The sequence below is a fragment of the Bos indicus x Bos taurus genome, chromosome 10 (assembly GCF_003369695.1).
Source record: "Bos indicus x Bos taurus breed Angus x Brahman F1 hybrid chromosome 10, Bos_hybrid_MaternalHap_v2.0, whole genome shotgun sequence".
Lineage (NCBI taxonomy): Eukaryota > Metazoa > Chordata > Mammalia > Artiodactyla > Bovidae > Bos > Bos indicus x Bos taurus.
In genome coordinates, this window is record NC_040085.1 from 30760743 (window position 1) to 30787543 (window position 26801).

Genomic DNA, 26801 nt, shown 5'->3' on the forward strand with positions numbered 1-26801 from the left:
GTGAGGGAAATGCAGAGAGACAGACGAAAACCTGATACCTCGGCCCAAGGTCTCCATCCTGTCTAAGACAAGCCCCAAGATGGTGACCCTCCCTGGAGAACATTTGGCCCCTCCTCAGAGATTAGGAGGAGGATCGCAGCACTCATTATAGCCTCTGAATGGTTCTGCCAGACCCTGAAACTAACAGGACCCAGAGTTCGTGGAATAAATGCCATGCTATTGACTGGTAGTAGGGTGTATAAGCCAGAATGAGCCATATAGACACTCTTCTACACCCTGTCTACTTAATCATCGCCTACAAAGACCAGGTGGTTTTCAAAAGAACACTGCAATAGCAGTGTGAGGGTTTAAAACATTATCACCCAACAGGTTAAGGCCTGTATTAGAACTGAGTGTATCAAAATTCTCTTGAGAATTCTGAATGAATGTCAGACAAGAGGGGCCTTGGTTCCCTGAGACCAGAGTAATCCAGCAGGAGTTCAGACTAGAGGAGAATATTGTTGTCGTTCTCTCTCATTCGCATTTACCCTTAATCTTTTCTATACCAGCAAGCAAACATTCCATATAACATTCTAAATCATCCTGTAAAATGGGAAGAAAGTTTGGGCAGAAAGCAGGGCTAAAAAAATGAAGAATAAACTTCCTTAAGATGGGACTCTTGTCATTTTACATGGGACATGAGCCACTGAGCAGCAGCCACCTGCCTAATACTGAGCAAGGACCCACAAATGCCCACAGATAAGGACATGAGGAAGAACTACCTCTATGCCATATCCTGAGTTTTCTCCTCTAGGTTACTCAGGAGTGTGCCCAGCCGGGATGGGATAGTTTTCTTTCTCCAGTTATCAAATACGAATTTTATGTAGATGAAATCAAACTGATTTGTTTCTAATGATTTGCTTTATTCACTCTGTATGTTTCAAGAACCACTGATAAATGAGCTAAAAGTTCATTCATTTTCACTGTGTTTTTCAATGGTATGGATATATTTCAACTTATCCATTTTACTGCTCATGGACCCATTGGTATTTCTGACTTTTATTTTTTAGTATTTATTTACTATTTATTTTTGGCTGTGTTGGGCCTTAATTGCAGCACGTGGGCTCTCTAGTTGTGGCACATGGGCTCCAGAGTGCGTGGTCCGTAGCTGTGGCAGACAGTAGATGTGGCGAGCTGGCTTAGGTGCCCTGCAGCATGTGGCATCTCAGTTCCCCGACCAGGGATCAAGCCTGTGTCCCCCATGAACAAATTTTATTATTTTATATAGTGTAACTATGACCATTGTGGAACACATCTCCTATCCATGTATAAGAGTTTCTCAAAACTAGGACTGGGGGGCTACTGGACAGTAAGGTATGCAGACACTTACATTACTGGTTGAATTGTACCAGTACATCCTCTCAGCAGCAGTGTGACAGCCCCATGGTTCCCCTCCTTACCAAAACTTGATGGCAACACAATGGAATGGCTTCAGCACAGGGGTTTTGTGCTTTTCTGTGTTGTTTCACTCGGTGTTCCTAGATCCTGGTTACTTGTTCACATATTCAGGCAAGTACCAACATCTGACAATGGTCTGAATGCAACCTGTAAGGGGAAAGGATTATAAAATGTGTCAGATATATGCTGCCCAACTGTAGCAAAAATGTGGCTTACCAAATTATACCATTCTGGCATGTTTTTAACTTTATGTTACAAAAATTCACATTCTTCATATTCACTTTCTATAACAGCCTTCATTAGTGAAAACCAGAGCCATGAATCTTTTAATCTCTATGTGATTATGTTCCCTTCAGGCTTTATCTCTGTTTGTGTTAATGAAAATGTCACTATTAATAATATATAACTTTTTAAAAAGGTAGGGAATTCCCTGGTGGTCCAGTGGTTGGGACGCCGAACTTCCACTGCAGAGAGTGCAGGTTCTATCCTTGGTTAGGGAACTAAGATCCAGCATGCTATGCAGTGCTGCCAAAAAAAAGGGTAAATAATATCAGGGAAACAGCCTGAAAATTTACCCAGTTAATTTTTTTTAGTTGAAATATAGTTGACTCAGTGTTCTGTTACTTTCAAGTATACAGCAAAGTGATTCAGTTATACATATAAAAACATATATATATAATCTTTTTCAGATTCCTTTCCCTTTTAGGTTATTACAAAATACTGAATATAGTTCCCTGTGCTATATATAGTAGGTCCTTTTTTAGGTTATCTATTTTATATATAGCAGCATGTTTATGTTAATCCCAAAGTCCTAATTTATCCTTCCCACCCAATTAATTCTTAAAACAGAATTCTAAACTCCTGTTGATCCTAGGAAATGTCACAATCTGGGGAGCTGCTGACAGGGAAACAAATCTCAGGGGTTAGTTCTCCTCAGTAACTCTTTTCTCCCATTTCTCCTTTTTAACCATACTTCTGTTTCAGGCTGTTCATATTAAATTCTATTTAAGATTGAGCAGTGATAGTTTAATAAAATAAAAACTTTGGCAGATCTTTTATTCTAATTAAACCCTTGGATTTTGTTATTTTAGTTATTACCCCATTCAAGTTGACAACTGAAGCATCGCAGACTCCAATCTCCCATAAAAAACCAGTGTTTGATCTCAAAGCAAGTTTGTCTCGTCCTCTCAACTATGAGCCACACAAAGGTATGTGGGAATGTCTTGAGGTACAAGAGTTAAGACTAAACAGTTATGCATCTGAGGATGTGAAAAATCCTAGTGACTCAGTGGAATCCGTACTTGGCCTAGAATTCCTGCCTCTGCCCTGTGTCCACGTGACCCATAATTTAAAAACTGTCCATTGAATAAATACTAAATAATTCACTTATATTTTTGTTAACCAAAGACAGTTTCTAATCAGTGTTGCTAAAAAGCATTAATAAAACTTCAGCCAAAATCAAGAAACTTGAATATTTCTATGGGTAAATGAATGTTTTCTTTATAGTTTTTAAAGGATCCTAGGCTGAGGACCACTGGTCAAAACACCTGGGACATTTATTGGCCAAATGTCTCTCTTGGGCATATATTAAAGTATCTTCACATCCACTTAAAACATCAGCAATTAATGTGATCTATATGTCAGTGCTTCTGGAATTATTTTAAAACAAACTTCCTATAAAAAGCATGTTTATGTAAGTGTTTAAATTACTAATCTTAATGCAACAAATATAATAAAAACTAAGTCTTACTTAGAGGTAAGAGTCAAACTGAACCATGGTTTAAAAAAACTTCCCCCACTGCATTTTTCTTCCCCAAGTTTTCCCATCTGTGGCAATGGCACTTCTCTAACCAAGTGTCAGGGCAGACGTCTGGGAGTGATCTTTGGCTGTCTACTCTCCTCGACACCATATGCAGGCCTTTCAACTCCATCTTTGAAACTGATCTGTAATTTGACCACTTTTCACCCCTTTATGGCTACTGCCTTTGGTCCTAGTCACATCATCTTACTGAACTCCTAGAATAGCCTCTTGGCCCCGCTACAACTTTAAAAACGAATCAGAGCACATCAGTGCCTTGCTCTGAACCTCCTAAGGTTTCCCATCTCTCTTCCACCATCATTTCGTTGTCTCCTCCCTTCTCTGACTCTGTGCCAATCACACTGGTGTTTCAGCTCCTCAGACACATTCATCTCATTCCCTCCTTTAGGTCTTTGAATTTGTTATCCCTCTGCTCTACCAATAATACTATTCCCATTGATCTTTGCACAGCTTGCTCCCTTTTTTTAATGGGGCATCCACTTGACTGTCACCAATCTAGGAAGGTCTCTGTCCACCCCCCGCCCCCCACCTCACACACACACACTCTTTACTCCTTCAGTGCAGTTTAGTCACTCAGTTGTGTCTGACTCTTTGTGACGTCATGGACTGCAGCACACCAGGCTTCCCTGTCCATCACCAACTCCCGGAGCTTGCTCAAACTCATGTCCACTGAGTCGGTGATGCCATCCAACCATCTCATCCCCTGTCATCCACTTCTCTTCCTGCCTTCAATCTTTCCCAGCATCAGGGTCTTTTCCAGTGAGTCAGTTCTTTGCATCAGGTGGCCAGAGTATTGGAGCTTCAGCTTCAGCTTCAGTCCTTCCAATGAATATTCAGGACTGATTTCCTTTAGGATGGACTGGTTTGATCTCCTTGCAGTCCAAAGGACTCTCAAGAGTCTTTTCCAACACCACAGTTCAAAAGTTTTTAATATGCTGTCTAAGTAGGTCATAGCTTTTCTTCCAAGGAGCAAGCGTCTTTTAATTTCATGGCTGCAGTCACCATCTGCAGTTATTTTGGAGCCCAAGAAAATAAAGTCTGTCACTGTTCCCATTGTTTCCTCATCTATTTGCCATGAAGTGATGGGGCCGGATGCTATGATCTTAGTTTTTTGAATGTTGAGTTTTAAGCCAGCTTCTTCACTCTCCTCTTTCACTTTCATCAAGAGACTCTTTAGTGTCTCTTCACCCTCTGCCATAAGGGTGGTGTCATCTGCATGTCTGAGGTCATTGATATTTCTCCCAGTAATCTTAATTCCAGCTTGTGGTTCATCCAGCCCTGCATTTCACATGATGTACTCTGCATATAAGTTAAATAATCAGGGTGACAATATACAGCCTTGACATACTCCTTTCCCAATTTGGAACCACTCTGTTGTTCCATGTCCAGTTCTAACTATTGCTTCTTGACCTGCATACAGATTTCTCGGGAAGCAGGTAAGGTGGTCTAGTATTCCCATCTCTTGGAGAATTTTCCAGTTTGTTGTGATCTACACAGTCAAAGGTGTAATCAATAAGGCAAAAGTAGATGGTTTTCTGGAATTCTCCATTGGGTGTTGGCAATTTGATCTCTGGTTCCTCTGCCTTTTCTAAATCCACCTTGAACATCTGGAAGTTAATGGTTTACGTACTGTTGAAGCCTGGCTTGGAGAATTTTGAGCATTACTTTACTAGCGTGTGAGATGAGTGCAGTTGTGCAGTAGTTTGAGCATTCTTTGGCATTGCCTTTCTTTGGGATTGGAATGAAAACTGACCTTTTCCAGTCCTGTGGCCACTGCTGAGTTTTCCAAATTAGCTGGCATATTGAGTGCAGCACTTTCACAGCAGCATCTTTTAGGATTTGAAATAGCTCAACTGGAATTCCATCACCTCCACTAGCTTTGTTTATAATGATGCTTTGTAAGGCCCACTTGACTTCACATTCCAGGATGTCTGGCTCTAGGCGAGTGATCACACCATCATGGTTATCTGGGTCATGAAGATCTTTTTTGTATAGTTCTTCTATGTATTCTTGCCACCTCTTCTTAATATCTTCTGCTTCTGTTAGGTCCATACCATTTCTGTCCTTTATTATGCCCATCTTTGCATGAAATGTTCCCTTGGTATCTCTAATTTTCTTGAAGAGATCTCTAGTCTTTCCCCTTCTATTGTTTGCCTCTATTTCTTTGTATTGATCAATGAGGAAGGCTGTCTTCTCTCTCCTTGCTATTCTTTGGAACTCTGCATTCAAATGGGTATATCTTTCCTCTTCTCCTTTGCTTTTCCGTCTCTTCTTTTCTCAGCTATTTGTAAGGCCTCCTCAGACAGCCATTTTGCCTTTTTGCATTTCTTTTTCTTAGGGATGGTCCTGATCACTGCTTTCTGTACAATGTCACAAACCTCCATCCATAGTTCTTCAGGCACTCTCTTAGAAATAATCTCTTGAATCTATTTGTCACGTCCATTGTATCATAAGGGATTTGGTTTAGGTCATACCTGAATGGTCTAGTGGTTTTCCCTACTTTCTTCAATTTCAGTCTGAATTTGGCAATAAGGAGTTCATGATCAGAGCAACAGTCAGCTCCCGGTCTTGTTTTTTTGCTGACTGTATAGAGCTTCTTCTTCTGCAAAGAATATAATCAGTCAAATTTCAGTACTGACCATCTGGTGATGTCCAAGTGTAGAGTCTTCTCTTGTGTTGTTGGAAGAGGGTGTTTGCTATAACCAGAGTATTCTCTTGGCAAAACTCTGTCAACCTTTTCCCTGCCTTATTTTGTGCTCCAAGGCCAAATTTCTCGGTTACTCAAGGTATCTCTTGACTTCCTACTTTTGCATTCTAGTCCCCTATGATGAAAAGGACATCTTTTTCGGTGTTAGTTCTAGAAAGTCGTGTAGGTCTTCACAGAATCCTTCAATTTCAGCTTCTTCAGCATAACTGGTTGGGGCATAGACTTGGATTACTGTGATATTGAATGGCTTGCCTTAGAAACGAACAGAGATCATTCTGTCATTTTTGAGATTGCACTAAGTACTGCATTTCAGACTCGTTTGTTGAGTATGAGGGCTACTCCATTTCTGCTAAGGCATTTTGCCCACAGTAGTAGATATAATGGTCATCTGAATTAAATTCACCCATTCCAGTCCATTTTAGTTCACTGAATCCTAAAATGTTGATGTTCACTCTTGCCATCTCCTGTTTGACCACTTCTAATTTACCTTGATTCAGGGACCTAACATTCCAGGTTCCTATGCAATATTGCTCTTCACAGCATTGGACTTTACTTCCATCACCAGTCACATCCACAACTGGGTGGTGTTTTCACTTTGGCTCCGTCTCTTCATTCTTTCTGGAGTTATTTCTCCACTCTTCTCCAGTAGCCTACTGGGCACCTACCTACCTGGGGGGTTCATCTTTCAGTGTTCTATCTTTTTGCCTTTTTATACTGTTCATGGGGTTTTCAAGGCAGGAATACTGAAGTGGTTTGCCATTCCCTTCTCCAGTGGACCAGGTTTTGTCAGAACTCTCCAACATGACCCGTCCATATGGGTGGCCCTACATTGCACGGCTCATAGTTCCATTCCTTACTTAGTCTTATATTTCTTCATAGCATTGCCTGATGTTACCTTACTTGACAATTATCTGCCTCTCCCATTGGAAGACAGCAAGAATTGTTGACTTCTTGGTTCACTGCTCTGTCCCTAGCACCTAGAAGAGTCCCTTGCACACACCGGGTTCTCCAAAAGTATTTGTCATGGGAGTGACTGATCACCCTAACTTCTACTGATGGTAGGAAACCTGGTTTAGAGCTTCACCTGTGCTTGTTATTTTAGATCCTAGACAAGTCACTTAATTCCTTTATGAACGGGAAAATAAATAAGTACTACTTCGGTGGTTACTGAGAGGGTCAAATGATGCAGCAAGTGTGAAAGTCCTTTTTATAAAATGGGAAACACTGCAAATGACAGTCACTAGTACTCAGAAACAGGTCAAACCATGCCAGTAAAGTAATACATAAACATCTGGAAATTTGGTCACAATTCTAAAGCCAACAAAATAGTCCTGCTTGCTCTGTTCCAGATACACATCAATAGGTAACAATCATAATAAACTGCAAAGATGAAATACTACTTTAATATTAAATATACCTATGCAATCTTGCGATTAAACTACCTAGTTGTTATGGCTTCTTTGATGTGCTTTGTAATTGGATTCAGTATTAAGAGGTTTTTGGGTTTTTTTTTTTTTTTTTTTTTTAGTATTAAGATTTTTTGTGTCACTTTCCAAGGATTAAAAAGTCAAAGAGGGAATTCCTGGCGGTCCAGTGGTTACCCTGTGGGCCTGAGTTCAGTCCTAGTTGAGGAACCTAGGATCCCACAAGCCATGCAGTGTGGCCAAAAAAAAAAAAATCTTTTTAAAGTAGAAGACACTTGTTTTTAGAGGAAAAGAAAGTAATGTCTACTGTGGAATATTAAACTGAAATTAATAGAATTATACTAGCAAATGTCTAAAAACAAAGTATAAATGTTGATAGCAAGCAGGTAGCCACAAATAAGAGAAAATTAAAATTATAAATACAAGAATCTTAAATCTGTTTGTCTCTGTCCTAAACTAGGAAAACTGAAACCATGGGGACAGTCTAAAGAGAACAATTCTCTACATGAGCATGTCAACAGAGTTAGCTTCCACAAGAAAACTTATAAACAACCTCGTCTCCAGACCAGGTAAGAACATAACTATTCAGTTCTATAATTCTTTTAATTTGAAAAAGTCTGTATAAAAGCAGAGTCTTTGGGATAGAGTCACAGAAATAGTGGAGTTTAAAAAGAAGGTAGAAGTGGAATCATACACAGCACTTAAAGTACATGTGCCTAGGCGGTATCACAGTGGGTTCTTATTCAGTAGGTGTGAGATGGCACCCACACATCTGCATTGTTTTGAAGCTCTGCAGGGGTGATTCAGAAGACCCGGATTCAGAGCACTGCTCTTACATGACCTATCTACCCAAACAATGCACCTGGATGTCCCTCCAGATATCGCTCATGTGTCCAGGGCACCTAAGTATGCAGACAGATGTAAATTCTCACACCCAGGGAAACCAGGCTTACTAGGCCTCAAGGCCCTGCACAGGGGGAAACCCCAGTATGATCCTTAGAGGCTTCTTTCTGCATGAAAACCAAGTTAATGCCAGAGTCTGTCCTGGGCTGCAGCTGGTCCTGGTTTGGTCGATTCCCTATGAGATACCCTCCTGACACAGATTTACCTATCATTTGACTGGACAGCTACCACCAAGACCTTATTATTTGCTATTAAAATCATTAACATGATTCTGAGCCTTTTTTTTCCCTCTTAATTCCTTCCCTCAAAAATCACAGTTGGCTTAAGTCAGTAGATCCTGGTTCCAATGCTAGCACTTCCGTTAGACAATGTGATTTTGAGCTTGAATTCTGACTTCCACAGATAGAGGTTTCTCACTTAAACTAAAAAAATCTACAGGGGTTAGATTCTCCAAGGTGTCTTCTGGTTCTAATTTCATGCTTAGTTTTAGAATGCTACTTTAACATAAGGGAAAAAAATATGTCTAGCCTTTTAACATAAGTGACTTATAGGTATGGTTTCCATTGCACAGACCACTGGTCAGAGTGCAGTGTCCTGTAAAAGTATATTTTACACTGGATGTCATTTTAAGTTTGGACATTATGCTAACCACAGGTGCCTTAAAGTGGTCTGTTTGGAGTTTCACCAGAGCCTAACATATAACCTGTCCTTTTGTAGGGAGGAGCAACGAAAGAAACATGAGCGGGAGCGAAAGGAGAAGAAAGAAAAGGTCCTGGGAGTTCGAAGGGGCCTCATTATAGCTGAACGTTCATAATTTAATATCCTGTAAATATTTCTTTCCTCTTAACCCTTTTTTGTAAATATTTTTATACTGTCCTCTTTTTTAGTCAAAAGACCTTTTTCTGCTCTTAACTTTGTTCATATACTATATGTAGTGCCTGTGGCTTCTTCACATGCTATATCCCTGAAAATACATTACCTTTAAAACTCACAAACTCTTCTGAAATACTTTTTACCTAAGCCCCTATACAACTAGCTCAGTTTTCTACAAAAGACCCATCATAGATTCTTGACCTAGATTTTTAAAGTCAAGTGCCCTCTGTTGGCTCTAGTAACAGAACTTCAGTCCTCTTCTAGGCAAAAGCATTTATGGTAGCCAATTATAACACATACTTTAGTAGAAATTGAACAATAACAAGTTATGGATAGGGTAAGCTGTGAAAGGCCACCTCTTCATCCTCTAGAGAATCTAGTAATCTTACTGAAACTAGGCCATTTGGGTTGATAAGACATCAGTATTTTACCTATGTGAAATGTTTCATTTAAGCTTTTGTGTATTTCATGTAATTGTCAATTACATATCTCTGTATTCTTAAAACTATAGCTCATTCTAGCCTGGCTTATTTAGAAATACACAGGACCATATTGAAAGTTGGGGATTGCGGCTTTAAGGATTATTGTGCTCTGTCAAACTGGTATCTTACTCCATTTATGGAAAAGACTAGAGTTGCTTAGTATCATATTCATATTTGTTGTACCTGAGTGGAGTGTCTGTGTTTTGTACGGCTTGAGATTTTCATGAATAAAATTTTTTCTCACGGTGGTAAGATTCATTCTTTGTAAATGTAATTGGTTTCCAAAATTTACTTGACCAGCCAAGACTAATAAGAGTTGACTTGTACTCTTTGTGCATCCTTTCTTGACCTCCTACTCCTAGAAGAAATGATTATGCCTTTCTTCTGTATTTTCACAGCACCTGTCAGATTCTATTAAACTTATTTTTATACACATATGAGCCCAGAGAACATGGCACAGAATATGGCATACTCCTGGGTGCTCAATAAACTCAGATTTTGCTATCAAGAAGCAGAGACCAGATCAATCAAGAAATGTCTGTCAACTACCCTGCTACTGTGAAGGGAAAATGATACAACTATTTTGGAAAACAGCTTTGTAGTTTCGTTAAAAATTTAAATATACACCTATCAGATGACCCAGAAATTCTCCTAAGAAATGAAAACATATGTCAACACCAAAACGTGCAGATATTTATAGCACTTTTATTCACAGTAGCCAAAAAGTAGAGAAAAATCCAACTATCAATGGATGGATTTTAAAAAGCACTAAAAAATGAAACACTGATAAACAATGCAACGTGGATGAACATCAAAGACGTTATGTGAAATGAAAAGCCAGACACAAACTTACACAGAAAGTAGATCAGTGATTATGGGGCTGAGATGGGAATGAAGAGTTTAGGTGTTTTAGTCACTAAGTCGTGTCTGACTCTTGAGACCCCATGGAGTATAGCCTGCCAGGCTCTTCTGTCCATGGGATTTCCCAGGCAAGAATACTGGAACGGGTTGCCATTTCCATCTCCAAGAGATCTTCCTGACCCAGGGATCGAACCCATGTCTCCTACGTTGCAGGCAGATTCTTTACCGCCTGAGCCACCAGGGAAGCTGAAATTTCCTAAAATTAGCTGCATAAAGACTGTACAGTTCTGGAGGTCCAATGGTGAAGACATCGTGCTTTCACTGCTGTGGCCCCAGCTTCAACCCCTGATTGGGGAACTATGATCCTGCAAGCTGCATAGTATGGCCCCCCCAAAAAATCACTGAATTTATACACTTAGAACAGATGAACTTTGTTATGTAAATTATACCTCCATAAAGCTGATAAAGACAAATAATTACATGAAAATATTTTAGGCCAACATGATGGAAAAGCTGTCAGCCTTGTGTATTCTTATCTTAAACTTGGCTCTTATAGGATACTCTGGCTATATCATATAGTTTCCTGTCTCCTCTAACAGGACAAGAATTGATCAGTTTAAACTTAATCAGGGTTTTGTTTCTGGCACACGCAATCTCTAATACTTAAAATGACTGGGGAAGCAGCCAAAGATCATGCATCTTCGGAGCACCAGCAATGTAGATGTTAGGGACTGCATGTTTGTGGCCACCACTCCCTCCCAATTCATATGTCAAAAATCCTAATTCCCAATGTGACTTGGTACTTGGAGGTGCACTTGGAGGCCTTTGGGAGGTAATCAGGTCATATGGGTGGAGCCCTCATGATAGGATTAATGCTATTATATGAAGAGAAAAGACTAGAACCTGTTCTTTCCATGTAAGGATACAGTAAGAAGGCAGCTGTCTACAAGCCAGGAAGCACTCAACAGACACCAGGTAGGCAGGTACCTTGATACTGGACTTCTCCGCCTCCAGAAAACTGGGAGAAATACACATGTGTTTCGTTTAAGCCACCTAGTCTACGGTGATTTGTTACAGCAGCCCCGGCAGAATAAAACAGGTATTTTTTTCCCAGTGAATTCTATACCATCTTTATCTTAATGTCTTCTACAGCAGTCTCCTCTGATAGCTAGATTCGAAAACAGAAGAAACATATACAGAACAGAATGGTAGGCCATCAGCAGTCATTTCAGAGCCTCCCTGTTTTGGGAACCATCTATTAGTATAGGAACTGTTCCTAACAGGAATCATTCTAATCCAAAACAGTTGTTTACATAGTAACTCTGCATCAGTACTTGCATTCTTTAAGTTAAGGTATCGCTTAAATCCTGGTTCCTCTCAACAGCAGCATTTAGCTATGTCTTAGGGAAGACATACAAGCCACTGTTGGGACGCCATTAAAAAAAATATTTTTGTGTCACTGTGGATTCTACTACCCTCAGCAATACAGAAATACCACATGATCACTATTTAAAAAGTCTTGGATTAAGCTCTGGAGAATTCTCATAGGCAAATTCTTCTGTGTGGGCGGGATCTGTAAATACTCCAATAAAATCTATTTCCAAGAAGAATGGACCATCCACTTTATCAGCCAGGGTGAATCCAATAGATGAAATCTAAATTTAAAACAGAGAAATTGATCAAAATCTTGTATGCTGATGTTATAACTGGAGTTTTAAAATTCTGTAATTACTATAGCTTCGTGTACATACTATCAGCCCTTAACATGTATACCATAGCACTCAAGTGCTGTAGCAAATTATAAGAAGCACATGACTGCTTTTCTTTCCACATTCTACTTCTCTCTTTAAAACAGTGCCACTTAAGACTAATAAGTAAAAATGGATGTCTAATAGAGGTTCCTTGAAGCTCCCCTGAACTCTATTTTAAAGCTAAAGTAAAATGTAGGCATGCTGAAAAGATGACCACACAAATTTCTCCAAGCAAGGGGTTTGGTTCACAGGACAGTTCTGAGTCAGGTATAACAGGAGTATACTTAAATAGGAATTTTCATCTTTCATTTTCCAGCCTTCAAAAATGAACTGAACTAATCCTCACAGTTCTATTTCACTAAAGGTAATAAACAGTCTTTCCCTGATGCTGAGAAAGATTGAAGGTAGGAGAAGGGGACGGCCAAGGATGGACGACAGAGATGGTTGGATGGCATCACCAACTCAATGGACATGAGTCTGAGCAAGCTCCAGGAATTGGTGATGGACAGGGAAGCCTGGCGTGCTGCAGTTCACAGGGTCGCAAAGAGTCAGACACGACCGAGCAACTGAACTGAACTGAATATATATGGTCTTCCCAGGTGGCGCTAGTGGTAAGGAACTCACCTGCCAACGCAGTCGACACAAGAGACTCAGGTTTCAACACTGCGTTGGGAAGACTCCCTGGAGAAGGTAATGGCAACCCACTCCAGCATTCTTGCCTGGGAAATCCCATGGACAGAGGAGCCTGGTGGGCTACAGACCATGGGGCCCCAAAGAATCAGACACAACTGAACACACATGCAATACAGTCCTGAGTGAAAATACAGAAAAACGTTACCTTGTCGAGCAGAAGCTGGTACTGGGCATCCCGGATTCTTCCTTGATTAGAGAAGAAAAATTTGGAGAAAGGAATCTGAAAGAAAAAAACCATTGGCTTCAACGCTGAAATGTAAGCAACTGAGGCATTTGTATAGAACTGCAATGATAAAATAATAATGCTTTAAATTTAATTCTAAAATTATCTAATGTGAAGTTATAACAAGTGGCTTAGTTGCTTGGATCACAGATGGAAAAAAATTTAATGAAATAATCTAAGTATTGCAAGAAAACAACTGTAAACCTTTGCAAGCCAGAAGTCCCAAAAGAAAAAATAAAAGAGTACAATTACAACTTTCTGATGGCAAAAAAAAAAAAAGTATCCTAAACACAAAACTTTTACAGATAACTAAGAAAAAGATCAAACAACCCAACAGAAAAATGGAGATGGGAGAAACAGGCACATCTGTACACTGTTAGGAGGACTGCAAATTAGTCCAACTCTTAGAGAACAGCTGACAGTTGTGGCGCACAGGATTCCAAGATGACCCCCAGATTTCCACCTCTCGGTGCACACACACCTTCTGCCAGGTATTCAGACACTAATCTCAGCGCTGCTGTGAAGGGACGCCACAGAAGTCGGGTCCCAAATCAGCTGACCTTAACATAGGGAAGATGATCCTCTGCAGGTGTGCAATCACTTGAGCTCATAAAAATGCCTGGTGAAGGAGGTTAGAAGCATGAGAGGGACTCAAAGGGGGAAGTGAGGGAGATTCTCCACTGCTGGCTTTGAAGACAGAGGAGCTCAATGGCAAGGAGTGTGGGCTGCTTACAGGACCTGAGAGTGGCTTCCGGCTGACAACCAGTAAAGAGACAAGGATATCATTACAACCACAGGAACTCAATCAGGCCAACAATCAGAATGAGCTTGGAAGTGGATTCTTCCCCAGAGCCTCCAAGAAGAATACAGCCCAGCTGACACCTTGTGATATCAGCCTTAGAAGGCCCTCAACACTGAACCTGGCCATAGGTTGTCTAATCTGTGGCTTACAGAACATGAGCTAACAAATATGTTGTTTGAAGCTGTGAAGTCTGCGGTATTTTTAACACAGCAATAGGAAACTAACAGCAATACCTAACAAAATTTGAAATGCTATAATTTGACCTGCCAATTTCACTTTTAGAAATCTGTATTACAGATAAACTCTGACAAACACATAAAGATGCAGCTTTTTCTAATAACAATGAGAAAAAAAGGAAACATAGAGGAATAGTTGAATAAATTATGGTGCAATCATATAACTAAATACTATTTAGTTATATGATTTCAAAAATGCAGTATTAACAGATCTATACCTGATGCTGTGGGAAGATGTCCACAATATATTATTAGTAAAAAGGAAGATATAGACAAAATCTACAGTGTAAATATCATTTGTGTTATAAAAAACAAAATTTTTTTTTGGCCATGCCGTGCAGCTTGTGGGATCTTAGCTCTCTGACCAGGGACTGAACCCGAGCCCTGGTAGTGAAAGCCAAGTCCTAACCACTGCACTGCCAGAGAGTTTCCCTAAAAAGAAATTTTTGAAATGCCTCCAAAAAAACTAATAAATTTACTGTAGCAACTGGGAACAACCCAAGTGTCTATCAATAAAGGACTATTTCAATCAACTATTGGATACCCACATACAGAAAATACCAAACAAAATAACAAAGAATAATTACATGTAGTGATATGGAATCTTTACAGGATCTAAATTTTAAAAATATAAACCTGTACAGAAGGTGCATAAAGCATACTACTATTTTTAGTAAAAAAAAAAAAAGAAGTATATGTGCATATATATTTGCTTATTAAAAAAAACTGTAAACCTATGCAAGAAACTAATAAACACAGTTACCTATAGAGGGTGGGGGGGAAGGGTAGAAGGGAACTGAATGGGAGTGAGAATTCTTTGTACATATATCTATATTATTTTGATTTTTGAATTAAAAAAAAGTGAATTAAAAAACAAAATGTCAGGTTATTAATTACCCAAAACACTTGTTGACATAAAGTGAAAGTGAAGGTCGCTTAGTCGTGTCCAAATTTTTGTGACCCCATGGACTATACAGTCCATGGAATTCTCCAGGCCAGAATGCTGGAGTGGATAGCTTTTCCCTTCTCCAGGGGATCTTCCCAACCCAGGGATTGAACCCAGGTCTCCCACCTTGCAGGTGGTTTCTTTACCAGCTGAGCCACAAGGGAAGCCCAAGAATACTGGAGTGGGTAGTCTATTCCTTCTCCAGCAGATCTTCCTGACCAGGAATCAAACTGGGGTCTCCTGCATTGCAGGTGGATTCTTTACCAACTGAGCTATGAGGGAAGCAAACAAACTCAATTCAAAGTTCATTTAATAAATCACCATTGCATAAGACCATGTAATTCAGAAAGCAAATTCAAGTGCAGTCACATCCTCATTTCACCTGTTCCCTTCATTTCTGTTAAACAAACCTGGAAGGGACACCCCCATCCCCACCCCAGTTTCTCATTTTGCATCCTGGTTTGGCACTTCAACTGCCTCATTATTCAAAATGTATTCAAGGAGCATGTGTCACCCACCCCCCCAGCCTTTTGTCTTTCTGTCACATAATTTGACAAGATCACTGTCCACACTAAGGGAATTTTTTAGCCTGAAAAAAAATGCAGCTAAGAAGGAGCATTAAATCTGTATGATTTGCTTAAAAAAAAAAAGGATAAATAATTGTTTTCTCTCTACAAATGACACTAGCGTGCATAATTTTTCCATCACTTTCCTCTGTTTTCTTTCTATAATCAGTGTAAATATTTGCATATCTCACTTCCATTTACTAAGGGAGAATTATTTATGAAGAAGTAAACAGCAATTAATAACATTTAATTTTTAAAAATCTCTTCCCCAATACTTTCCTTAATAATTTAAAGAAAGGTGTTGCAAACAACTATTATTTCCAGCCAAAGATTAGAACATGTAACTTCAGGAAAGAAAGTAATTAGTAATTGCTAATGATTAAATGGTAATGATACTAGAGAATAATTTGGCAATGTGCATCAAAGCTCTTAAAAATGTATGTATCATTTTTTTCTAGGTATTTTATTTCCAGGAAAACATCTAATAAATAACTCAGGATGTTACCTCAGAGTTTGATGTAACAGTGAAAAACTCTGAACACAATCTAAATGTACAACAATAGAGGATGGATTAAATAAATTGTGTCTATTTATATTTGTGCAGATATTAAAACTGATATAGAAATATATTTCAACAGAAAATTGTTCATAAAATTCAGTTCAGTGAAAAATATATGTTATAAAATAGCACTGGCACAATATTATTTTAGTAAAAAAAGTGTAAATAGAAAAGTTTGAAGGTACATACTAAAATAAAAATAGTATTTTATTTCTGGGTAATGGGAACACAAAATTATTTTCCTTTTCTGCATTTTCTAGACTTTCTCTAATGAAACACTTGTTTTATTTAATAATTTGTTATATGCATTACTTGCATACAAGTGTTACATATGTAGTAATTTTTGGTTATATATCTATATTAGTGTATAGATACCTATCTGTGTGTGTGCATACTCAGTTGCTCAGTCAGCCTCCGACTCTTTGTGATCCCATGGACTGTAGCCCACCAGGCTCCTCTGTCCATGGGTTTTCCCAGGCAGGAATACTGGAGTGGATTGCCATTTCCTCCTCCAGGGGATCCTCGCTACTCAAGGATCAAACCCGTCTCCTGAGTCTCCTGCATTGGCAGGTGGCTTCTTTACCACTGAGCCACGTGGGAAGCTCAGATATGTAAGTAATGCCTATTATATGCTAGGCACTGCACTGCTCTAGGTACAAGGGAAACAGCTGTGAACAATACAAAGTCCCTGCTCTCAGAATTTACAGAATTTATGTTCCAGAGGAGCAGAGTAGACTGTGACAATAAACAGACAACTGAATGAACAAATAATTGTACTTAATGGTTAGCTCTAAGGGAAAAAAACAGGATATTATTATTGTGTGAGAGGATGCAACTCTAGCTAGAGGGCAGGAAAGGCCTCTCTGAGGTGACTTTGGAGCTGAGAAGTGAATGATAAGAGAAAGCACATGAAGAGCATGCCCACAGGATATAGCATGCAACACAAAGGCTCTAACAGAAGTAAATCTGAGTCCGACACACACAAAAGGGGGCGTATGGAAGAGGGCAGGAGGAGGAGGAGAGACTGAAGATGAAGACAGGGTCTGCTACTATAGGCCCCACAGTCATGGTGAAGAGTTTGGACTGTATTCTAACAAGGAGAGATCGCTGGAGGGTTTTAAGCATGCAAGCGATGTAATCTGAACTATGCTTTAGAAAGATCACTCTGGCTGTTATGTGCACAGTGGACTTTAGGAGGTAAGAGGACAAAAGAAGCTCTTGCAGTAATTCCAAGGCCTGAACTAGGGTGAGAGTGGAAGAGATAGCTAGAAATAGACGTATTTTGGAAGGAGACGTGAAAGAAGTCGTTAACAGACTGGATGTGGGTTGCGGTGAAAGGAATCCAGGATGGCTGTTAGGTTTAAGTATGAGTAAAATGGAGACTTTCTTCTGGATTTATAGATTAAAAACCTTCATAGACAGAAGAAAAGAATGCACACTTGGTTGTGTCCTCATTCCCTGAATCTCCATTTATTTTCCTTCGCGTTAACATTTTTTACCTTCTAAAAGTTTCTTCTCCCTACAAAATATGACTGCCTTACAGTATCATGAAATAAATAGAATAAAAATGTTGATAACATAAAGTATGAAGTATTTATTCCCCTTAAGGGAGCCTTTCTACTCAACTAGGGACACTAGCGAGGTACAGTTGCCTGGAAGAGATGATATGGCAGGAACTTAAAAAGAATCACCTATAGTACCTGTGCACAGGGCGGAGATACACTTATGACGCTGCATGGACCTGGCCACACCCCTACCAAAAGTATTTACTGGAGGATTTCCCTGGTGGTATGGTGGATAGGAATCATCTACCAATACAGGAGACACGGGTTTAATCCCTGGTCTGGGAAGATTCCACATGCTGTGGAACAACTAATCCCACGCGTCACAACTACTAAGCCCGAGAGCTACAAGTACTGAACCCGCACACTCTAAGGCATATGTTCTGCAACGAGAGAAGCTACCACAGTGAGAAGCCCATGCACTACAATGAAAAGTAGTCCTTGCTCAGTGCAGCTAGGGAAAGCCCACACAGCAACGAAGACTCAGCGCAACCAAAAATAAATAATTTTTTAAAACTATTTACTGATTAGTAAGCAAACATTTATATTAATGAAAGAAAAAAATAAATTATGTAAATCTTGCCTTTAGGTCCTCTTCCTTCTTTCCCTTCCCATAGTCCAAGAGGAATTAATAAGAAAACTACAATGTAACCATGACCAAAAGACCTCATTTTCATACAAGAAAAGACTTGTGCTGTTGTTACCTTGACCTCCTGCCAGTAGGGCCCCCCACGGGTGAACATGAAGTAACTGTACATCTGATCCTTCTTCTGGATTATATCTGTGTCCTCCCTGATATTCACCATCCAAGGTCGACCATCTCCACGGACACGGAGATACAGAGTGTTGAACTGGGACCAATCGTAAGATCTCTTCATTTCAAAAGGGCCCTAAGGTACAGAAAAGAATGTTAATTTCACCTCATTTCCCACTATTAGCAAAATGTGAGTCACCATCACCTTTTACAGCATCAAAGGGATCAACAAGCCATTTTTCTGCCTTTTTCTGCTTTCTACCACTTTATGAAGGCAGATAAATCGGATGATTCTTATTCTAGCACAAAATACTGACCTAGTTAAATGTTTCTAAGTTAATGTTCAAGGCATGATTTGCACAGGACAATGTTTACATGGGATAGACACTTGTGTCACTGAACAGAAATGAATCACTGCATGTATTTTCTTTCCCTGGGTCTAGAGAGCAATGGCTTCTGAGTGGGCCATTTTACTGAAACTGCCTTCCCTTAAATCAGAAAACTATGAAACACCTCAAGTTGTGTTTTTGTTTTTGGCCACGTAGCATGAGGGATCTTAGTTCACTGACTAGGGATCGGAACCTGTGCCACTGCAGTAGAAGCACAGAGTCCTAATCACTGGACTGCCAGGGAATTCTAGACCTCAATTTTTAAAACCAATATTATTTTAACAGCTACCATCCATTGAAAATATACATTAACCATTTGGCATGCATAATTGGATCTTCACAATAGCCCTATGAGATAGGAACTATCATTGTTCTCCATTTTATAGATGAATAAACTGAGCACTCAACTCATAACGGGTAGGTCCAGTGCTGTTTAACTCCAAAATCTATGTTCTTAAAAACTACCTAAATGGTCTCTCTTTGAAAGCAGAATGTAGTATTAGTTTCCAAAGGTGTTTGTTACTTCAGAGCTCATCTGATTTCAATAATACCAATGCTCAGATATGAACTCTTACTTACTAGCCAAACAATTTTGGACAAACTACAGAATCTCCCCAAGCCTGTTTCCTCATCTGTAAAAGTGAGATGGCTATACCTTACTAACACTGATGTCGGGAATAAAAGGGATAATGTATATAAAGTAATTAGCACGAAAACTGGCAGGGTACACTTACCAATGTTATCAACTGTTTTCATTATTCCACAGCTTATCACAGAATTATTTTCTACTGTGGACTGACCAAATCCATTCCGTGGATTTTCAAGGCCTGATAAAATCTTCTATGCAACTTTGTTACTGCTGAAAGAACACTTTCCTTTCTTTTTCATGATTTATCTTGAGAGGGGGCCCAATACTATTCTCACCATTTGCTTTTCTCCTTAAAGCACCATAACCAAGCAAACAGCCAGTGGTTGTGGCCACTGCCAGGCACGGGAGCCTGGCCAGAGCAGCCCTGAAACAACAGCTCATCAGCAAATTGACAGAAAGCAATAGGCTGGTGGCGAGACAAAGGAGCCGACCTAAGCAGCTTTGGAAAAGGGTGTTCTGACTGGAAACCAGAAGGCTAAAGACAAAGAATACTATACATAAGCATTGTATGCTAGTTGGTGAAGATGATTCTCACAGGGTTATGGGTTATAAATTTTGAAATGGCTTTTCATGTAGGGTTGAATTAATAAGTAAATGTATGGTAAATGGTGGCAGACAGGTTTCACACCATTACAGACGGAAGTTATCAACACACAAGAGGGAGTAGGCTAGAGTAAATCATGTAGTACCGGATTAGAGTCAAAGCATCAGTATGAACTCATACTTAGCTTAGTATATATAAATAATTACAGACGTGTTTCCACAAGTTGATATGAAAATATATATTTCCTAGCTGTGTCCACCGAGAGGTCCTAAATATACAGTCAATACAGATCTTGGTTTCTAATACCAGTAAAAAAAAAAAAAAAAAAGTGAGGGCTACTTTGAGAAATGGCTGATTCTAGGGTTGGAACAGAGAAAAATACAAAATGAGCTATGGTATCTTATAGTGCCAAAAAGTGCTCAAAAAAACAAAAGGGTGGTGGCAAGTCAAAGGGACAGGTATAATCTGAAAGAACTCCCAGTGGCCAAAGCTGGAACAATCTGAACAATAAAATAAATAACATGGTATTGGATCATAACCCAAAGTGTAAGTCCATTCTAAATGACTGAATAAATAAATAAATGTGGGAGAAGGAAAAAAAACCTTCCTTTGTGAAAAACTGAAATCTCAAGTAATTTATGAAAATACTACCCCTTCCAGGATATAGAACTTAATCCCATACTCTACCCCATGCCTTGAATGTAGGGTACACTTAGTGACTTGTTTCCAAAGAACAGAATATGAAAAGAGGCGGGGCTGGGGGGGGTGAGTACTTAACAATGGAGTAACCTAGCAAACACTACCCTGACCAGGTGACCAACATTAACACATCAGTGATGAGTCAGGTTGCTAGCATATACCCCTGATATGATAGGAAGTGTACTTCAACTCTGTGCTGCTGCTAAGTCGCTTCAGTCGTGTCCGACTCTGTGCAACCCCATAGATGGCAGCCCACCAGGCTCCCCGTCCCTGGGATTCTCCAGGCAAGAACACTGGAGTGGGTTGCCATTTCCTTCTCCAATGCATGAAAGTGAAAAGTGAAAGTGAAGTCGCTCAGTCGTGTCCGACTCTTAGCCACCCCATGGACTGCAACCTACCAGGCTCCTCTGTCCATGGGATTCTCCAGGCAAGAGTACTGGAGTGGGGTGCCACTGCCTTCTCTAACTCTATGCTATTTTTCCTAAAACCTAGAACCTCAGTCTAACCAGGGGGTAAAAAAATCAAAACATCCCAAATTGAGGATCATTCTACAAAATACCTGACCAGTATTTCTCAAATCCTCAAGAAAAATAAGGAAAGACTAAGAAACTGTCACAGAAATAGTTTTCTTGAAAAAAAAATCCACAGGCTGGCCCTACTTCCCACTCTAAGGAACACCAAGCCATAAGATGGTCTGTGGGCTATGTCAAAGGAGATGCAAACCTCCCTAGATTATCGTTTAAATGTCGACCCTCCTCAGGGCTCCTCAAACATAAGTATGCCTCATCCTGGCCGATAATGATGTCCAAAAACATGTAGCCTCTCTTCAGGAACCGCTTTCCCCTCGTGCTTATGAAACTACGCTTGTGCCCAGTAGTTATTTAACCCCACACACAAGATGAGACGTCAGGTGTTTTCATTTACAGAAATAAAAGCTGTCTGCTACAGCTTGTGCTACAATGAAGTCCACCCCAGTTCACCAGAAAACCGCAGCGCCTGAATTTCACGTACCCTTGGAATCTTGGATACCATAGCACAGTACCCACTTCGGCCACTTTCCCCATCCTGGGGCGCCTCGGAGCTCAGAGTTCCATACAGCAGCGCACTTTGGTTATTCTTGCCCATTTTCAGGAACACTTCACTTCTGCCACCAATCACTTTATCAGAAGTTACTGTCCACTTATCCAAATCTTCTTTGCTACGGAATTGCCAGACAACCTTGGCTTGTTCCATCAAGACCTCATGCAGAGGGCGGCCTTCAGGCCCTATCCAATATTTCACAATATCATCCTTCAAACGCCTAAAATGGTCCTTCATTTCTTCTTTAATTGCTTTATCAAAACTAATTTCAGGCTTGTCCTCAGGAGAAGTTATTTCCAAAGCAACTTCTCTCTGGTGATGTTCTTCCAAATTCCCTTTAGTCTTCCTCTGAGAAGAGGCTTTGCCAGGAGCAGCCACTGGTTTCTGAAAACTACTGGAACAATAGTCTGCAAAGCGAGTCCCCAAAAATGGAAAAGAGGCAACTCTTGGCTTCGGGCATTTTCTGAGAATATAAGTGCCATTCAACAATTTATGAACCAAAGCCATGATAAAAAAAAAAATTAAAATGTAAATTTTTCCCAGGGCTACCAAGGAAAGAAGCTTCAGCAAATAGCCCAATTCCACCTGTAATAAAAGATACAGTGAAGAGTTACTAGTGTACCAATGAATACATCATAATTTCAAATTCAACATGGGTCTTGTACTGTGAAATTCATTAAGTTATTTTCTAATTCTATAAATATTTACTATGAGCAGAAAAAAGTTTACACTGTATATAATGTATCCCACTGCTTTGTGAAAATAGGCCAAGATGAACAGAAACACAACCTCCTTCATGGAGTTAATGATCATCCCCAAAATAATTCAAGAGTGTGCTTCAAAAGGTAGTGTCAACTTTAAAGTAAATTTTTATGCTACATTTTTAAATAAATAATTGGTTCCTAAAATAAAATATTCAACTAATTCACTCCAAGATTGAGGCTAACTGACATTTTAGCACTTCTTCTATAAAAAGAACAGATTACAGTTTGCATGTGGAGTCAGAAGACTGCACAGCTAGAACTGTTTACCCTCAAAGCAAAAACGCTCAAAGAAGCTGATCTTCCGAGGCCTTCATTTCCTTGGGGGAAAGGCTGGGATAACACCTCCCCTACCTACCTTAAGGGATTCTTCTGTTGCTCACATGGATTGATGGCTATAATAGGGTTCTCTGATCCAGTTAAGTCTGACAAGATCCCCAAGATTCTTCACGTCTAATAAGCTACTAGGTCCAAGGCCCATACTTTGAGTAACAAGGTTTTGACTATCAGTCACTACTTGAGGTCCTCAAAGATAGAACCTAAACCATAGTAGCAATACCACCATTACATTTAAATGCCGTTCTTAATATTTTCAAACCACCCTGACAAATATTATCTCATTTAATCCACATAAGCCTCCTGTAAGACAGTCAGGTAGATATTTCCTTTCAGAAGGAAATAGACACCAACAGCTGAAGTAACCTGCCCAAGATTACAATGCTAATCAGTATGGAAGCAAGCACTAGAACCCTGGCCTTAAATGTTCCCATTTGACACTGCTGGCTCTCTGTATGTAAAACATTAGTAATATAACTTCTATGTCTGTGCTGAAGTAACAACTTTGCTCTTGCAAAAACATCTAATGATTGCTGGCAGGCAGTGCTGCAAGAACCAGGAAAGCTAAATAGGAAGGCTACCAATCCCCTCTCCTACTTATTCCAGCTACCCTGAAAATGAAATAAAATATGCAATGATAATTTTGTCATCTTTCTCTCACCAGAGAGAAGAGACAAAAACAAAAAATCACCCACTAGTAAGAATACAGTACTGAGAAACAGGATGGAATGCTGAGAACTTTAGAAGCTTCAAAAATGCCCCAAATCCAACAACTCAGCTCACCTGCCTCAGTTGCTTAAGAGTCTACATCAAAATGGCACCCAGACCCCTCTATCTACAACACAGGACTGGTCATCTTTCTAGACTGCCCCTCCTCCCTCACTCCCTACATCAGGCGGCTCATGACCTCATGTCTCCTAAGTCACTGCATTCCAGACGTGCACCCCTACCTCCAATCTACTCCACTACTCTCAGCATCTACAGAGGGCCTAAAACACAAATTGATTTTTTATCTTCTCAGACTAACACTCTTTAGAGGCTCTCATGGTCTTCAGAATAAAACTCAACTTTCTCCACGGGGTCTGTGAGACTCCTCCAGATCTAGCCTCTGCTCATCTCTCCAATATTCCCTCTAACCACACCCTACTCTGCTCTAATCACAGAGAAAACCTGTGTTCCAGAAACTGCCACCCAGCACTCCCTGTCTGGTCATCGTGTCTTAGCAGATTGCTGCTCCTAGGCCAGAAATGCCCTCTACTGATTTCTGCTGGCTAATTTATCCTTTGAGACTCAGCTCAGACATCCATTACCTTCTCAAAGAACCCTTAATTACTCAACTCCACCAAGACCTTTTGATGTGGTCTCACTACATACTAGGCTTAAGCTTTCCCCCCCCTCCGCTACCATTTATTGCCAGTTCCCTTCTCAGTCTCCCTGCCAGACTAGATCTTCACTGCAGTACTTTCAACTCCCAGGATGGTGCCAGACATGCGGCAGGCTTCTAATATTTGTCAAACAAATAATATGTCCGCATTTATCCACCAACACCGCCACTAGTGTCTTGGTTCAGGGTTTTAGTGATTCTTCCCAGAACTATTGAAATTCCCCTAACAAAGGGCTTCTTGGGCTTCCCTGGTGTTCCAGTGGTTAAGAACTCGCCTTGCAATGCAAAGCACACCAGTTCGATACCTGGTCCAGGAAGATCCCACATGCAGCAAGGCAGCTAAGCCCCTACACCACAACTACTGAGCCCACATGAGGCAACTACTGAAGCCCTCTTGCCTAGAGCTCATACTCTGCAACAGGAGAAGACACCACAATGAGAAGCCCACACACCACAACAAAGAGTAGCCCTGGCTCGCCACAACTAGAGAAAGCCCACACACAGCAACGAAGACCCACCACATCCAAAAAACAGATAAAAATTTTTTTAAAAAAAGGGGGGAGAGGCTTCTCAAACTTTAAAGTGCCTTGAATTTTATGGGAATTTTGTTAAAATGCAGATCCTGATTTAGTGGGCACAGGATGGGGCCTGATATTCTATATTTCTAACAAGTCCCCAGGTGATTGCTGGTGCAGAGAACGCCTTTTAGGATTTAGTAAAAGTCCTAACTCATCTCTCTGACTCTGACCTCCTCCTCCTCTCCCAATCCAACCTTTGACTGGCAACAAAGGGGATTTTTCTAAATATGATGGCACTCCCCTTATTCAGCAATTCTGTCCAGAAATTTAAACTCCTAAAATGGTACACAAGGCCCTTCAAAATGCACCCAATTCCTTGGTCTCACTTCTCACTTTCATGGGCAATACCCTCAGCTCTTAACTACAATCATGTCTGATGCACAAAAAACACATCGCTCAAAAATGACAAAAGTGACCAAACATTCTACTATCCTGGCTAATACAAGTGACTGCCATACCTGACCAGTCACAGCATTAGCCTCACTCTAGATACATAAGCTTCTTTCCTAATCATAGAATCACTTCCATCTCTCGACTACTTTCCCTCAAATCATATAACAGAAACTTAAGTCCAACAATAAGTCCCTTCTAACACCCTTTACATGAGATGCCCCATGGCTTTATGTATTCTCTTCCACTACAGTAAGCCCAACTTGTTCATCTATAAACATGTTCCTGGTGGCTTGTGAATGGAGGGCACTGACATTGCTCTTCCTCCGTATTCTCTTGAGAACCTGTGCTTACATCTCACAGCCCTTACATACTGTTAGAATCTTGCTTTTATCTGTCTACCTAAATAGCCTGGCTTTAATCTTGGACTATGGCTTGAACATTAACTGATCCTCACATGTCTGCTAAAATAAATGAACATCTTGTAAATGGTATGTTTTCACATGGACAAAAAATACAAGGGAACCAGGAGAAATAACCACAGTTGATCTCACGTCCTGGAATCACAGGTAATATCTAAATTTCCCTGACTTCTTTGAATGATTTTTAACCTCTACATATACAGAAATTTGGGAAATAAATGATAAGCCTTTAAAATGGAATCTGTACAATCTTAAACATGAATTCTCATGAATACCATGTTTAGGTTACACTAGTGAGTGGCAAATGAGGAGTATATACAAAAAATGCATATACACTAACATTACAAGTATTAAAATGTATGGACAAAAAAGATTTAGGGGTGAAAAAGACTTAGAGTAGTGTTTACGACAATGGGACTATAAGTAATATTATTCACTATTTTCCAACCCATCAATAGTGTTACTACTTCTCTAATAATATAACTTTAATTGTAAGTGTGTTGTTTCATTCTATTACCGATAAACATAAAGTCAAAATCATTAACTGGATGATCTCCAGCCAAAGTTGCTGAGTTTTCCTGACAATGTAACCTAAGCGGCTAAAAGAGAGCAGTGTTAGTGAAGTTTGATACCCAAAGCTTACGATATGCCAGAAACCGTTCTGAGTGCATTGATATTTTCACAACAACGATGAGAAAGGAACTATTATTATTCCGATTGCAAAGACAAACAAATGGAGGTTCCAAAATTAAATCACCCGAGGTCATACAACTAGTAAGTGGCAAAACTAACCCCAGAGTCCCAGTGTTTAGTCGGGGAGCGATCGTGACCGTGCCACAGCCCCCTTACCCCTCACCTGCTAGGACCGTGTCACCCTCACAAGCTCCCGACACGCCAACTCCAAGCAGGCGCTCACTTGCCTCCCCAGTCGGCGCCTCAGCGTGACTTCCGCTCAACTCCCCGCTTTTCCA

General features: G+C 40.1%; 2 protein-coding genes across 5 annotated transcripts in view; one reads left to right on the forward strand and one right to left on the reverse strand.

Annotated features, from left to right (window-relative positions):
* NUSAP1 (nucleolar and spindle associated protein 1) overlaps window positions 1-9903 on the forward strand; it is a 30404-nt gene extending 20501 nt beyond the window's left edge. For all 3 annotated transcript variants that reach the window (XM_027553588.1, XM_027553587.1, XM_027553589.1), the window contains exons 9-11: window positions 2529-2645; window positions 7848-7956; window positions 9008-9903. In XM_027553588.1, the coding sequence (XP_027409389.1) occupies window positions 2529-2645; window positions 7848-7956; window positions 9008-9104 (323 nt within the window). In that variant the 3' untranslated portion in view covers window positions 9105-9903. The remainder of the gene's footprint in view (window positions 1-2528; window positions 2646-7847; window positions 7957-9007) is intronic.
* NDUFAF1 (NADH:ubiquinone oxidoreductase complex assembly factor 1) lies at window positions 1-26801 on the reverse strand. Of its 2 annotated transcripts, none has more exons than XM_027553591.1 (5): window positions 26687-26801; window positions 21891-22544; window positions 18549-18734; window positions 13096-13170; window positions 1-1584 (listed from the first exon to the last, which is right to left on the reverse strand). In XM_027553591.1, the coding sequence occupies exons 2-5, from the start codon at window positions 22464-22466 to the stop codon at window positions 1537-1539; spliced, it is 885 nt and encodes a 294-aa protein (XP_027409392.1). In that variant the 5' UTR covers window positions 22467-22544; window positions 26687-26801; the 3' UTR covers window positions 1-1536. The 2 variants fall into 2 exon arrangements, with proteins under 2 accessions (XP_027409392.1, XP_027409391.1); XM_027553590.1 differs by lacking the exon at window positions 1-1584 and adding an exon at window positions 10331-12161 and having other exon boundaries at window positions 26687-26798.

What these genes read in the sequence shown, in the direction of transcription:
- NDUFAF1 (XM_027553590.1), bottom strand. Translation starts at nt 22,466, where the DNA reads ATGGCTTTGGTTCATAAATTGTTGAATGGCACTTATATTCTCAGAAAA. An exon ending in CCTACTGGCAGGAGGTCAAG is followed by an intron (nt 13,171 to 18,548) that starts GTAACAACAGCA and finishes TTTTTCTTTCAG; the next exon opens with ATTCCTTTCTCCAAATTTTT. An exon ending in ACCAGCTTCTGCTCGACAAG is followed by an intron (nt 12,162 to 13,095) that starts GTAACGTTTTTC and finishes TTTTAAATTTAG; the next exon opens with ATTTCATCTATTGGATTCAC.